The 14,290-nt window shown below is 57.1% G+C and overlaps 1 protein-coding gene across 4 annotated transcripts; it reads right to left on the minus strand.

The window, feature by feature from the left end:
• Positions 1 to 257: 257 nt before the first annotated feature.
• Positions 258 to 14,195, minus strand: RASGRP2 (RAS guanyl releasing protein 2). 4 transcript variants are annotated; one of them, XM_019796920.2, is made up of 17 exons: positions 13,614 to 14,195; positions 12,374 to 12,515; positions 11,616 to 11,718; positions 11,014 to 11,076; positions 10,551 to 10,685; positions 9,630 to 9,780; positions 9,256 to 9,429; positions 8,995 to 9,111; positions 7,605 to 7,886; positions 6,620 to 6,697; positions 6,269 to 6,391; positions 5,822 to 5,937; positions 2,546 to 2,687; positions 2,246 to 2,282; positions 1,699 to 1,875; positions 655 to 719; positions 258 to 476 (listed from the first exon to the last, which is right to left on the minus strand). In XM_019796920.2, the coding sequence occupies exons 2-16, from the start codon at positions 12,444 to 12,446 to the stop codon at positions 661 to 663; spliced, it is 1,830 nt and encodes a 609-aa protein (XP_019652479.1). In that variant the 5' UTR covers positions 12,447 to 12,515; positions 13,614 to 14,195; the 3' UTR covers positions 258 to 476; positions 655 to 660. The 4 variants fall into 4 exon arrangements, with proteins under 4 accessions (XP_019652479.1, XP_034500658.1, XP_011219922.1 ...); XM_034644767.1 differs by lacking the exon at positions 13,614 to 14,195 and having other exon boundaries at positions 11,616 to 11,722; positions 12,374 to 12,531; XM_011221620.3 differs by lacking the exon at positions 13,614 to 14,195 and having other exon boundaries at positions 10,551 to 10,682; positions 12,374 to 12,473.
• Between the last annotated feature and the right edge of the window lie 95 nt (positions 14,196 to 14,290).

Here is a 14,290-nt window from a genome sequence, read left to right on the forward strand (position 1 = left end):
GCAATTCTGGGAGCAAAGAAGCACAAGCCTCAAGTTTTAGACGCCCAAGATTCTGGACTCCTGGAGATTCTAGACCCTCCCCCAAATTGTTACGTTCCAAGGTTTTTTGGTTCCATAGTTCTAGCCCCCAGTTCGAGTTCCAGACCTCCCAAGATCCTCTGACTACAAAGTTCTAGACTCCAAGACTCTAGTCCCTATGATGACAGTTCCCGGCCCCCCAGCCGCCCCCCCCCCGTGAAGATTCTTGGCTCTGGTGGTCTAGGGTAATTACATGGGCCTTTTTATTCCATCTGGAAAATACAAATATTCACAAGAGTCTGTACAACCTTAGGGACGTCAGCCCTGGCCCAACCCTTAGTTGCATGCCACCCTCACTGCCCACCCCCCAGCCCCAGCCTGCTGCCCCAGCACCCCAGGCTTTCTGCTCTGGTCCACGTCTTTTTCCAAGGCAGTATGAGTGCTTGATCCAGTCACAGCTGGGAAGGAAAAAAACAAAACAAAACAAAACACCGAGGTTGTAAGGAAGACCCTCCCCCAAAAAGTAGGAGTCCGCCTGGCCTGGGCCATTTGGACAGAGCACCTGTTTCCCTGACCCCATCCCCCCACGCCCCGCCCCCGGCGCTCAGTGGCAGAGGCTGTGGAGGGAGGACTCACCATCCATTACAAGTGGATGTCGAAAACGCCGTCCTCCACTGCCTGCACCTCCTCTTCTCGGATCTCTGCAGGGAGGTTGGGGGGATGTCGCAGGAAGAAGTCCTGGGTCCCAGGGCCTTCAGCAGCCCTTCCCCCACTCACAGGAGGCACCCCATCCCATCCCGGAAACAGACCCATCCACCAAAAATCAATACACTGAAGGACCAATCAGCCCCACTTTGGAGGCTCTTTTTCTAAGTTTTCATTCTGCCACGGCTTTTTCACAACCGCAGATTTGTCAGTGCAGTTTGCTTAAAATGTCAGTTTTGTGTGTGTTTCACATTTTAGACCCCAGCACTTCTGGAAGGCTCCATGCAAATGGTTTCATCTTTTCTATTTTTGAGGACTTGTGCCAATCCAAACGGTTGTGGTCAACTGCCTTAGACCCCTGTTTAACGTGGCTGCTCAGACTGTTCTCAGCGAAATCATCATTTGGGGAATTGTCATTCCGCAAACTGACCTAAAGCCACCAGAGACCCTAAGAGAGCCGCCAAAGATGTTCAGGGCAAGGGACTTTTCTCAGAATGGTGTCCAGAGCAGCCAAAAGGGGAAATGCAGGCAAATGGCTCACCCAATTCCCTCTCCAATCCATTGTCAATCCCCCCAACAAAATAAGAGTGTGACTGGAATTGGTTCTTTTTTGTTTTTGAGGGTTTTTTTTTTTTAGTAAACTTTATGCCCAATGTGGGGTTTGAACTCACTACCCTGATATCAAGAGTCGCATGCTATATTGACTGAGCCAGCCAGGTGCCCCTGGACTGGAATCTTGAAGCCTCTTTCCCTTTGACTCTTCTTTATGTATTAGCCTCTCTCAGCTTCTGAAGATCGAGGGTTCCTGAGCGCCCTTCTGGCCCCCTTACCCGTTCAACCCTTCTTTGTCGCCCCACCAAAATGACAGAATCACCAACTCTGGAATGGTTTCCATCCTGGATAAGTTAATACTTTGCCAGAATGGCCCTGCCTCCCTCCCTTCACAGGCCAATACAGACTGAGATCTCCTCTTACCTGGAGGCCGGGAGCCTCGCCTCCCCGGGCGGGGCAGGGAGAAGCTGAAGGCTCGATGATGGGTGTGTGTGGGTGAGGGTGAGGGTGCAGACCCCTCCAGACTCACACTCTGCGCCCGGCGCCGGCACTCAACTGACAGGCGGTCTTTACACTGCTTGTGGCAGTTCACACCACACGCTGGGGGAGGCAGATGGGGAGCCCAGCCAGGGCCACCGGTCACAACACCCTCATCCCCTTCTCCAGGCCTCCACCTCTCCCCAGTTTCTTTTGCTCCCGAGCAGCTGCCCCGCTGAAATAAGAATCTCCTTCCAAAGTGCTCTCTTCATCCCACTTGCCAGTCCATGCCCTCTCCAACACTCTCTGTTCCTGGGCAGCTGTCTCACCAAAATAAAAGCCCAGGGGAAGGCTACCCCCTTCAATATCGTCATCGTGCCTCTCTGGCTTCAAGGTTCTTCGCTGCTGGGCAAGTGCCCCACCAAAATAAGAATCCCTGGCCAGAGAGTAACTTCCCCCGCCCCCCAAATTCAGCACGGCCCCCCCTGCTCACCTCGGCATTTGAGGCCCTGCTTGTAGATGCCCAGGATCTGAAATAGAGGAGGGGGCCGTGCTGGGGAAGAGGTCTTTAGAGCTAATGACTCTACGTCTTCCTTCTCAAGGGCAGGGACTGGGACTGACCCTCTCTGGGGCCCCCTCAGGGCTAGGTAGGCGCGGAACAGCGAGAGGAGAAGCAGGCGGGATGACAAGGTTTGCCCCGGCCGAGAAGGCTCCAGCAGGGGAGGGGCCAGGGGGAGGGCGTGGTGGGCGGAGGGGCCAGGGCTGGAGGGGCGTGGCTTGGGCGGGGGCTCACCAGGGCCTTGCAGTGACGGCAGGCAACCGGGCGCAAGGAGTTGCTCTCGTGGAAGTTGTGCACGAAGCCCATGCGGCCGCCCAGCACCGAGCTGGAGCGCAGGAAGTAGGAGACCATCTCCTCCCTGCTGATGCAGCCATCCCTGTCGGGGGAGGGGGAGCTCCTCAGGTCGGGCCCTCCCCTGGATCACCCACCACCGGCCTAACCCATCCCACTGGGGAAACTCCCTACCAGGCAAAACATTCTCATCCGACTCCTGATTTTGGACTCCTGGCGCAGGAAAGAGAACGCTAGCCTTGGAGTCCGGCAGATGCGCGGGCAGCTAACTACTTGCGTGGTCTTGGGCAAGTCACTTCCCCCGGGTTTCCTCCCCAGAAAAATGGGGATCATAATTTCTACCCTGGCCACTTCACAGCCTTGGGGTGGACACTAACTAAAAGGGCTGCGCTCTTGCCCACCAGACCATCAGGCTTTGTTTTCCAAAGTCAGCTCTTTGGAACACCAGTGGGGAGCCCTGAGAATTAAAAGATTTCTGAGAAGCTCGGGGACTGGGCAAGATTGGGAAAAGCTGCCTGTGTCTCATTCTCATGTGAGTGAGTGCCAGAAGGACACCTGCAGTCAGGGTTTCCCACATAATCCTGGGCTGCCCTCAGAACCCTTTTCTCACCCATCAGTGTATAGTAGGGCAAGAGCGAGCTTGCTCTGGAGACAGACCTCAGTTCAAATTCTGGTCTGCTGCTTCCGGGCTGTGTGACCTTTGGGCTAGTTAATCTCCCTGTGTGTCAGTTTCCGCTTCTACAAGTGGGGACTGTGATTATCCCTGCACCTCGGAGGGTTCTTGTGCGGACTCGTGAGGCAGGTGCATGGGAAGAGTTTACAACAGTGTCTGTGTAGTTAGCGGGTCCTGGGCCACCAGGAGCTATTTCCAGCAGGGTTGGTCCTTGCTGGAAGCTCCTGCCCATTTTACCTGGGGCTCCGTGACGTGATTCGGGTGACTGACCCTTCAGTTCAATGGGGCATGGGGGCCACTGGCCATCTAGAAAACAGTATCACCCTAGATTCCTACCTCACATTGTACATGAATACTAAAGCCTCACTGAACTGAGAACAGTAATGTAAAAAAATAAAATTATCAAAGTATCTGAAAAGGTGTAAGACAATAACTAATTTCCAGGAGATGAGGGCCTTTCTACACGTAACGCAAATCCGAGAAGCCATAAAGGAAAAGACGGACATACTGAGCACACGACATTTTTAAAAAATTTTATATGGCAAAAGACAACATAAATGACAGACTGGGAGAAAATATTTGCGAACACATTGAACAGCAAAGGGTTAATATTCATTAACAGAGATTCTGAAAATTGATGAGAAAAAGACCAACGAACCCAGTGGAATAATGGAGAAAGAATATGAACAGGCAATCCACAGAAGAAATATAAGAGGCCAATAAACACATGAAAAGATATCCTACCCCCCCTAGTATTGAAGAGATTCAAATTTAACCAAGACACCATTTGCCAATTAGACTGACAAAATTGTAAAGCTTATTATAGCGACCACTGTGGGCAAAGACGTCGAAAATGGGCATTTGGCTCACTGCTGATGGGGGTGCAAGCTGGCACGACCTTGCCTGAGGTCACTTTGGCAGTCTCTTTCCTAATTTAGAATGTGCATATCTTTTGATCCAATTATCCCACTTCTAGGAATTTCTCCTGCGGAAATAGTGGCCTGGGTGCAAGGGTACAAAGACGTTCACAGCAGCATGGCGTATATTAATAGCGAAAAACTGGGAACAGTCTACACGTCCATCAGCAGGAGAATGGTGAGGCCAATGACGGCCCAGCTACACAGTGAGGCTACGCAGCAGCTATTCTAAAGAATGAGGTCGTTCTGCATGAAAGCTGTCCATGATAAAGGGTTAAGTGGAACACAAAAACAAAAGCAAAAAAACCAAGATGTGCAGTTCCATCAAGACAGTGATTTATAAAACAACAACAATAACGACAACACAAAACCCTGAAAATCCTACTGCTACAAATACATAGATCCCGGTTAAAAGACACCCACATTCGCTTTAAGGGCATAGGTGAGTTTGCAAGAAAGAAATGGAAATCCCCAAGTTGCAGAACAAAGAGCAAGCTTCAAGCTGACGCAGGGAGCAGGGACCAGAAGTTGAGGCTGCCCTGGGAGGGGGTTGCTGGTCTCCCCAGTGAGCCCGGTGCTGCTGGGTTTTGATACCCAGACAGGCTGAGCACAAGGTTTGGGGTGTGCAGAAGGTGGGGAGAAGGCTGAGACCCCTGAGTGAAGCTATTTCCAAGATCTCCAAAGGCTGCACTCTCCCTGAAAGTGTGACCCGGAAAAAAATCCACCCGCCCACCCAGGGACCTAACCTAGAACTTGGTCTCGGTTCTGGGGGCCAAACAAAGGAACCAGCACCATGGGCGGAGCCAGACCTATACCATAATCCTGTTTGTCCGTGGAACAGACCCAGACAAAATCTGTATCAGCTCACACATAACATGGGGAAAAAGACTGGAAGGATACCCTGTTGCCAAACCAGTAACATTGCTAACATGTTACTCAGGCTAATATAACCTCTCCTGATGGCAAAGACGGGGAAAGGAGGAAGGGAACCGTCACGTCTTACGTCATAGGCTTTGTTCACTATAAATCTATTTTACTACCTGGATTTCTTTTTCACCACGGAGTTTTGCAGTATGAAAAAAAAAACTAGATTTTTGAAATATGAATAACATTAAAATATAGCTTGACCCGAGATGGACTGTAAATGTTGACTGGAGTTTTGTCTGCTCAGCAAAACAGGGATATGAACATGTTGTGGGGGCATGTTTAACCTACTTCAGAAAACCAGCTGTTTGTCCAAATTGTCAGTATGTGAATTGTTGACAAGCAAGTGGGTGCTGCTAATTACAGGCCTTTCTTTTCTATTCATTAAAACAGGCTACCCAGGAGTTGAACTTGCCCACACTTTTTGCCAGCTGCGAGTTCCACAAATAAAGCGACATTTATGTCCCCAGGCCACAGTCTTTGCAAGATTCAGGTGGAGCCCCCCATCTGTCTGAATGAGTGAGGCAACCCTGCGTAGCCACAGCTGGCAGCCTCTCCCCCCCCCAATAAGAGCCCCTCCCCACATTGGTAGCTTCCTCTGCCGAGATCATCTGGTTCAGTGGCCTCCTCTTGCACAGGAGGAAGCTGAAACCGGAGGGGAAGTGAGCCTGCCTTCCCTCTCCCCCAGCCCCCAGTCCTCCTCACTGGTTCTGGTCGAGGTCCCCAAAGGCGCTGAGGTAAGGGAAGTTCCCACGGATGATCTGGAACTCTTCCTGTGAGATGTGGCCGTCCCCATCGACGTCAAAGTTCCGGAACACGGACTGGAGCACACAGAAGGACACACAAGGGCAGGAGCAGAAAACGAGCACCAGCCCCATCCTGCCCACATTCCCAGTCCACGTTAGGAGCGGGGTGCCTCAGATGCGGGTGGCTCTCCATCTCCCCTTTTCTCCCCCTCTTCTGTACTCCCACCCCAACCCCCCCCCGCACCGGCTATGCCCCTTGCCTTCTGGGCACTGAGCGCTCGCCCTTGAATGTGGCACTGGTGTGGCTCGGAGGGTAGTGGCCTGGCAAAACCTCTCTTGATTTTGGACCACTATGGACCTGTCTCCCAGCCCCTCAGATGCCATGGGGGCTGCCACCGAGTCTCACCTCCACCATCTTCTCAATGTGCTCCACCATGAGTGCCTGATCCAGCTTGGGTTTGGCAGCTGAGGTCCACTCATCCAGCACTGGGGGCCGGGGAGGTGGGGTGCAGCTTGTGGGGCTGGTTGGCTATGGGAATGGTCAGACCTGAGTGAGGGCCAGAGGGAGGGAGCCCAGGGCCCAGGGGGAGCGGGGGGGGGGAAGCCCCAGGGAGAAGGGAGCCCACCCAACAAGCAGGAGGGGTGAGGTAGCCTCTAAGAGCTCTGCTTGCCCTCACGGCCTGGGATTTTCAGGAAGGGCAGAGGTAGGGGAGGAAGACCTTGGGCAGAGTGGGGAAGCAGCGAGTCCCTGTCTCACCGAGGACTTGGAGCGCGGCTCCCGCTGCAGGGACAGCTGGTAGAGTTCATCCTCCGTCTGATACTGATCCAGAGATACCTGGGACACACACAGGTCCGATCGCACCCGCTGCCCCCGCTGCCCTCAGGAGCCCACCGTCCAAAGCCCAGGGTCCTAGGTCCACTAGAGGCCACAGCTCAGCCTGGAATCCAGTCCAGAAGCTAGACTCAGGACAAAGGCCAGCTTAGAACACACCCCAGCAGGGCCTGGGTGGCTCAGCCAGCTAAGCGTCCAGCCCTTGCCTCGGGTCATGAGATGGAACCAGCAACCACATCCCGGCCTAGCACACGGACCAGAACCCACATCTTGGCGCAAACCCAGAGCACAATGTACTGCCAAGAATCCAGCCAAGAATCCAGGTCAGAACGCAGCCAAGAGCTCTGAGATTAAGCCCCAACCTAGAACCCAATCCAGCGTCCAGAATCCAGGTCAGATTTCAATCCTGATCCCAGTCCAGAGCCTAGAAACAACTAAGAATTCACTCTAAACCCAAAACCCAAGCCCCAGCTCCATGTCTAGTACCTAGTCCAGATCTAGACTAGAACCTCACTCTCGTCCTAGACCCCGAAACCAAGTCCAAGTCTGGGCTCGAGCTCAAGACCATGTTTAGAAAACAACCCCGCACCCAGAATCCCAGAGCTGGGCCCCAAGCCTTGAACACAACCCATTCTCAGGAACTCAACCCAGGACCCAGGCCCATCTTCAAGGCCCAGCACAAAAAGCCCACATGGCAGCCTCAAGATCAGACCTCTGTCCACAGCCCCGTCCAGAGCCTGGAACTCATCTCAGAGCCCACTCCAGATCCTGGAGCCCAGGCTGGATCTCAGTCCCTCGATCAGAACCTCAAACTCAACGCTAAGACCACAGCCTTGCACCAGCCCAAGACCAGGTGTGGCTGTCCACCCTGGTGCCCAGCCCCCCAGCATCCCTGCTCCCAGTCCCTCACCGTGAGCAGGCTCAGCAGATCGGGGTTGGCCTGCACCGGCGGCCGAAGGCTGGTCACCATGGTCAGCTCCTCCAGGATGCTGAAAAGCTGCTTCATCTTGGCCCCGTTGAGCCGGGTGCGGGCGGGGTCCAGCCAGTCAGGCAGTGCCAACTGCAGGGCCACCAAGTCCTTGAGGTGTACGCCCAGGATGGGAAAGCGGAAGCCCACACAGGCGGCCAGCCGGCGACGGTAGTTGCCGTAGTTGCCGGTGGCGGTCACTAGTTCTGTCAGACCTTCCCAGAGCTGGGGGAGGGGGCGGAGGGAGAAGGCAGAGGGTCACACACACACACACACACACACACACACACACACACACACACACACATCACTGCTCAACTACCCTCCCACCCCACCCACCCCCCGCCCCTGGAAATGTGGGAGAAGATGAGGAGTCAGAGTCAGGGACGGGTGAAAGCTTAAAAATCCTCCGTCACTGTCCCCTGACAGTGTCTCCCTTAGCCCCCCCCCCGGGGGGGTCGGAGTTCATAGGTCATGAGCTCAAGGGAATACCCGATGACAAATACCACACCTGTGCCCTAGGCCTGGGCATGGACTATCATCAACATCTCACAAGAGAAGAAACTGAGGCTCAGGGGGGCAAACAGCATAGGAGAGAGGTCTGGAAGAATGTTCCTAGCTGCGCACTGGAAAGACCCCCAGATGTTTGACAGGACAGTAGATCTCTACAGCGCGGTGGCTCACAATAGAATATCGTATGGCAACGGAACCGAATGAGCAACGGCTCCAAGTAGCAGAACGTAAGAATGAAAGAAGCAAGGCATAAAATAACGTACAACAGGATTCCATTCACAGAAAATCCAAAAACAGGAGACAAAAACCCCGCATTGTTTGGAGATTCGTGCGTAAGAGGTAAAGCTCTAAAGAAAAAGCAAGGCCATCATCATTATGAAAGTCATGACATCAGTTACCTCTGATGGGGAGGGAGCTATGCTCTAAGGTGCTGGGAGCTTCGGGGGCTGCCATTGTTCTAATTCTTGACCTGGGTGGTAGTTACACAGGTGTTTTCTTTATAATTTTTCTTTAATCTGTACATATGCTTTCTATATGTCTCTATATGTACGTCACCCAATATGTGAAAAGATAGAGGAGGGAAAAAGCGCAAACTTTGGGGTCAGGCAGACCTGGGAGCCCCCACTCCGCCACTCTCACTGTGAAACCTATGAAGAGCATTGAACCCCTCTGAGCCTCAGTTTCTGTATCCGTTAAATGGGGACAGGAGTGCCCAGCCCCCAATTTGGGAGGCCGGGAGTTCTCAGTGAGGCCAGACCTGGGAAGTCTGGCCCAGGGTTGACGAGGCTCTTCCCCTGACACCCCCCCGGGTCCCAGGTACCTTGATGGTCTCAGGGCTAACATGACTGTGGGTCTCCTTGAGACGGGAGATAGAGCTGTGGCTCAGGCCTCCAACCACCGCCATCAGTGTGTTGAAATTCTGCAACTGGAGCAGCTTCTGGGGGGGGCAGACGAGGAGGGGCAAGGCAACCAGTCACTGGACAAGGTCCAGGATTTGGCCGGAGAGGAGGCAGTGGGTGAGCGAAAAGGAGGGACTCGTCCTCCTAGCGCCCTGGGAGCTGGGGGGGGGAGGGGCAAGCACCTCAGCCACGTGGACAAAGTGCGTGATGACCAGCGCCCGCTGAGGGGCCGTGGGCTTGCTGAGGACCATCAGCTGCACCCACTGCGAGACACTGTTGAAGAGGGAGATGAATCGCTCCAGGACTGGGTTGTCCACGGTGCAGCCATGAGTCACGAAACTGTGATAGTCCTGGAACTGGGGGCAGGAGTGGCCTCAGCCCCTTTGGGCCCCTCCCCTCACGGATGGCCACTCCTCACCCTCTAGCTGCCCTCGGTCGGTTACCCTGAAAGCCCCGACCCACCCCGTGACCCTGCCTACCCCAGGGACCCCGCTCCTCCTGGGACCCTCTCCCCAGCCCACAGTCCACACCCTGACCGAAGGCCCTGGGGCCGCACCAGAATCTTGCAGAAGGAGCGATACTCCAAGTAGGTGAGATGCTCTGCCAGCTCCAAGGGCTCCAGGTGGTCGAACAACAGGGACATCTTTCGCTTTTTCTGTCCTACGGGGTTCCGCTGGGTCACCTGCCTCTTCCACTTGTAGGTGGGGCTGGGAGGTGGGGCAGGGGCAGTGAGCCCTTTGCTGGAGACGCCCCACCCCGAGCGGCCCCACACTCATGCAGACACACCCCTCATGCTGTTGGAGGACCGAGGCAGTCTGAGGCACTGTGCAGGACACCGAGGTCCCCTGTCCCAGCACCTCCTGCAATCGCTCCCTCATCATACACTCAGGCACTGCGCTAGGCGCTGGGGGGACAAAGAGGAGCAAGACACAGTTTCCGCCCATGAGGAGCTCACAGTCTACTGAGGGAGACAGACATAGAGACAATCACAGAACAGCGTGGCACGTACATGGGTCTTTGCACGGGGTGGCGGGGGGGGGGGCTGCACACAGTGCCGCAGGGCAACACAGGAGGGACTGGCAAATTCTGCCCTGGGCGCCCTTCGAGCCCACAGACACTCCACGCTTGAGCGGAGTCTTCACAACACAGAGAGGCAGGCAAGGGGACCCAGACGGGCAGAGCACCATGGTGGACAGGCAGGCAAGGCTGGAGAATGGCGAGCGGACCGTGCAGCTGTGGTATGAAGGGCGTGGGATGGGAGTGGGCTGTGGGAGACGCGGCAGGAACGCCAAGCCGCCAGACTACCACCAAAGGCCTTAATCCCCGGCGGAGACATCGTGAAGGTGACAAGGAGCCATAGATTTTCAAGCAAGAGAGTGACATGACCCTCACTCATTCAATTCAACAAACATTTATTAAGCACAGATGGTGTGGGATGCTGAGTGCCCTCCCCAGCCCTCCAGCTCGCCCCACGCACACACTCTCGATGTCAATGAGGCTGCTGTGCCGCCGGTTCCCTTCTTGGTCCAGTAGAGCCTTCAGCTCCTTGATCTGCTCAGCAAGCTCAGGGTTCAAGTCAAACTCTGCTGGGAATGCTGAGATCCAGTACCTGCTAGAAGCTTCAAGTCACCCAAGGCAGCCCTTCCCCCACCGTCCCTGGAGACTGGAGCTCCCCAGAGAGGGGGAAAGAGCTCCAAACTGTGGTTCCCCCACCTCCAGGTTCATTCCTTCCCCACCCCCACTGGGCAGATCTGAAAACCCAGGCCCAGACCAGCCAGCAAGGGGCAAGCCTGCGGCAGCACACCCGCCATGGACAGAGCCGGGGCTGAAACCCCCACGACCAACTCCCAGAACGTGCCCTTTCCCACTCCTTCAGGCCAGGCTGAAGCCTGAGAGAAGGGAGCAAGAGGAGGGGACAAATCCCCAAAAGTTAGACTCACCTGACCAGGTGGCACGTTTTCACCTGCAGCGAATTGGAGTTGTCCTTCCGGGATTGTTGGTAGGTGAAGGAGAGTTAAGGAAATCGAGAATGGAGACTAATTCTAGAAAGGGAGGCAGGGGTAGGGTTCCCAGTTCTGCAGGGAGGCGGAAGGCCCGGTCTGATCCCAGGAGAAATGCCCGGGGCGGGATCTGAGGCGGGGCCGGTCAGAAAGGGGCTGAAGGGGGGGGTGAGGGGTGAGCTTTGGGAGGGTGCGCAGCTGGGAAGGGGGCTAGGTTCTGGGCGTGGCTGAAAGCACGGCCTGGGTCCTGGGAGAGAGGCCGGAGGAGGGACCTGGGCTGGCAGGAGGGACAGGTCCTAGACTGTAGGGAGCAGGAGAGCAAAGCCCAGGTTGGGGAGGGGGCGGGAGGGGGCGGAGCCTGAGTCGAGCGGAGGAAAGGGGTGGAGCCTAGGCCTTGGAGAAAGGCTGGGCCAAGCCCGAATTCTAGGACACAGGAGGGGCTCACGCTCTAGGAGCGCAGCCCAGTCTGGGCCTGGGCCGGGCAGCCAGGCTCCCGCATGGGCTGGGACTGCGCGGCCCACGGCGAGGCGTGCGAAGGATATATGTGGAGCAGTTTTGCCGCCAGCTGCGAGGAAGGGATGTACCACGGGTGCATCATGAGGAACATACGCACCAGCTGAGGGTCCCGCACCTTCCCGGAGTCATCTAACTCCGAGGGGTCAGAGAGAAGCGGGCTGACTCTTCGTCCCGGAGCTGGGGTCCCTACAGCCTACCTCACAGCCCGCCGGATAGCTGGCCCCCCGCCCATCACCTGCTTTCCCAGGACTCTGAAACCAGTAGGCAGATGAGAGAGAAAAGGTAGGGTGGGAGAGGGATAAGGCAGGATCCGAAGAACTGGAGGAGGGGAGCATCTGATCCGGCCCATCGTCCCGAGGGGAACCAGCTGGGGCGGAAGAAGCCCGGGTTCCCCAGGGTCAGGAATCCAGAGGTCATTTCCTGAGTGCTTGGGGGAAGGGGCACCCCTTCACCAGATAAGCCGCCCCCCATCAGCCGGAAACAGCTCCCAGGCCAGAGATAGAGAGTTCCTCCGGATCCTCCAGGGAGACAGATAATGCTGCTCATGGGCCACAGTCTGGGGACCCCATCCCTCTCCTTTCCACGCCAGCATACTAGGGAAGGGCAACAATCTTTCTGAAGCGTGTGGATCTCTCTACCCTGTGATGAAGAGCAGGCTTTCATTAAAAAGGTTGCAGGATTCGGACCTGGGTGGGTCTAGGCCGGGGGTCTGTCCTGGGAAGCAGGGGCCCCATTCAGGCTCGGGGCTGGGCTCAGGCTGGGCGTGCCCTCCCGTGCCACTCACCGAAGGCTTCGATGCAGCCGCGGAGCAGCTCCTCCACTGTGCAGCCCTTGTCCAGATCTAGGGTGCCCGCCATGGCTGCCGGAGCGGGTAGGCTTGGGCCAAGCTGCACTCCGGAGCCTCCCACGGGGCTCGGACCGGACCCCTGTCCGGGGAGAGGCAGAGAGGGAGTCTGCGGAGGGGCGGGCGGGGGGCGGGGGGTTCGAGTCGCCCGGCGGGCAGGGGCGGGGCGGGCACGCCCCCTGCTGGGCAGGGGCGGAGTCGTCCGCTGCGGCCACTCCCGGGGTTAAACGGTCTGGCCCGGGATGGTGCAACCCACCAGTTGGGAAACCGACCCGCCAAGAGGCTTCCGGCTCACCCTCGGAGTCACGGGAAGGCCGAGGGGCTCCCTGGGGATGGGGACGAGCCAGGACTCCGGGGACCGGTTTGTGCCCCAGCCCCTGGTAGGCCCTCTTCCCCTCGCGCCCTCTCCCCAGAGGCACCTGCAGCACCCCGCGGCTCGGCTCCGCGCCCCTCCCGCTTCCCTCCCGCCACAGCCTCCCTTCCCCCGCAGGGTTATTTTGGGAACCCAGAGCCTGAGGGGACCTCGGAGGAATTTCTCCCTGGGATGGGAGGGAGGGAGGAACCCAGGCGTCCTGCCCGCATCGCCCCCTCCCGAGCTCCCGGGGACGGGAGGCGGGGCTGTGGCAGCCCCCAGGGGCCTGCCCTTGGGGAGGCGAGCTGGAGTGGAGAACATTCCTGGGGCGGGGTGGGGTGGGGGGAGCCCGCTGCGGCCAGGAGGCGTCAGCGGGAAGCCTGGGCCTGGGAACCACGCGCTCCCAAGCCACCTCCTCTGTGAAGGCCCCAGGGGTCCGGGCTCAGCCCTTCAGCGGACCGTCTTCCTCCCCAGCCGAGTTCCTGACCCAGGCCTCCACACTGCACGGCCGAACTGTGCGCGCAGAGGCCGGCCACATCCGAGCACACAGAGTTGGTTGCCCAGAAGGGGGCGCTAGCGCCGTGAGGGGTGGAGAATGCCCGGCTGAACCCACCAGCATCAGGTCACTGGCAGGGTCTTACACACCCATGCAGGGACACACATTCATTCTATGCCCGAGGCCAGGGGCCCACATTGGGGAATAAGACACCCCCCCACACACACACACACCCGAGCCACAGGCACTTGCCTCCCATCCTCTGTCCCCTACATACAATGGCACTCACACCCCTCACACACCTGCAGGAAGGAACCCTCCGGCACACATACCCAGCCTTCTAGCCCAGAACGCGGACCCGCTGAGGAGGCCAGTTCCCGGACTTGAAGCTCACTCGAGTCAGGCTAGCCTGGAGTTCCGCGGCCACAGAGGCTGCAATCGCACACGTGTGCACACACACAAGACAGGGCACCTACACGCATGCACACTCCCACACAAGCACACACCCCCATGGGTGCGCACACACGCCCATTCCGCCGCCCCCCCTTCATCCGCAGTCCAGGACAAGCTCTGCGGCCGCAACGCCCTGGGACGCTGGCAGGGCCTGGCTCCACGAAAAGGTACCCGCCCCTACACGAACTCCCCCCGGCTGGAGGGGGCTCCTCTCCTGAGTTCTCTGGCGGACTTTTCCTAGGAGCCACCCATAGCCAACCCCGACTAGCCCTGCCGCTGCCTCGCTGTGTGACCTTGAGAGTCACTTGGCCTCTCGGAGCCTCAATTTTCTCATCTGTCAAATGGGGGGGTCCGCGGGAGAAGGTCCCGCTAAGACGTGACTGGGAAGAGCCGGGTGCGCCGCGGACGCCGCCCCCTCCCGCGGGTCACCCAGGCTATCTCCCTCCCACCCCCGACCCGGCCTCAGACTCCGCACCCACCAATCCACCTGCTGCCCCAAAAAAAAAAAAAAAAAAAAAAAAAAAAAAAAAAAAAAAAAAAAAAAAAAAAAAAAAAA

Source organism: Ailuropoda melanoleuca, chromosome 16 (genome assembly GCF_002007445.2).
Source record: "Ailuropoda melanoleuca isolate Jingjing chromosome 16, ASM200744v2, whole genome shotgun sequence".
Taxonomy (NCBI): domain Eukaryota; kingdom Metazoa; phylum Chordata; class Mammalia; order Carnivora; family Ursidae; genus Ailuropoda; species Ailuropoda melanoleuca.

Coding starts and splice junctions, on each gene's coding strand:
- RASGRP2 (XM_019796920.2), bottom strand. CDS start 12,446: ATGGCGGGCACCCTAGATCTGGACAAGGGCTGCACAGTGGAGGAGCTG. Junction 11,077..11,615: donor GCGGCAAAACTGCTCCACAT/ATATCCTTCGCA, acceptor ACTCTCCTTCAC/CTACCAACAATCCCGGAAGG. Junction 10,686..11,013: donor AAAACGTGCCACCTGGTCAG/GTGAGTCTAACT, acceptor TGAAGCTTCTAG/CAGGTACTGGATCTCAGCAT.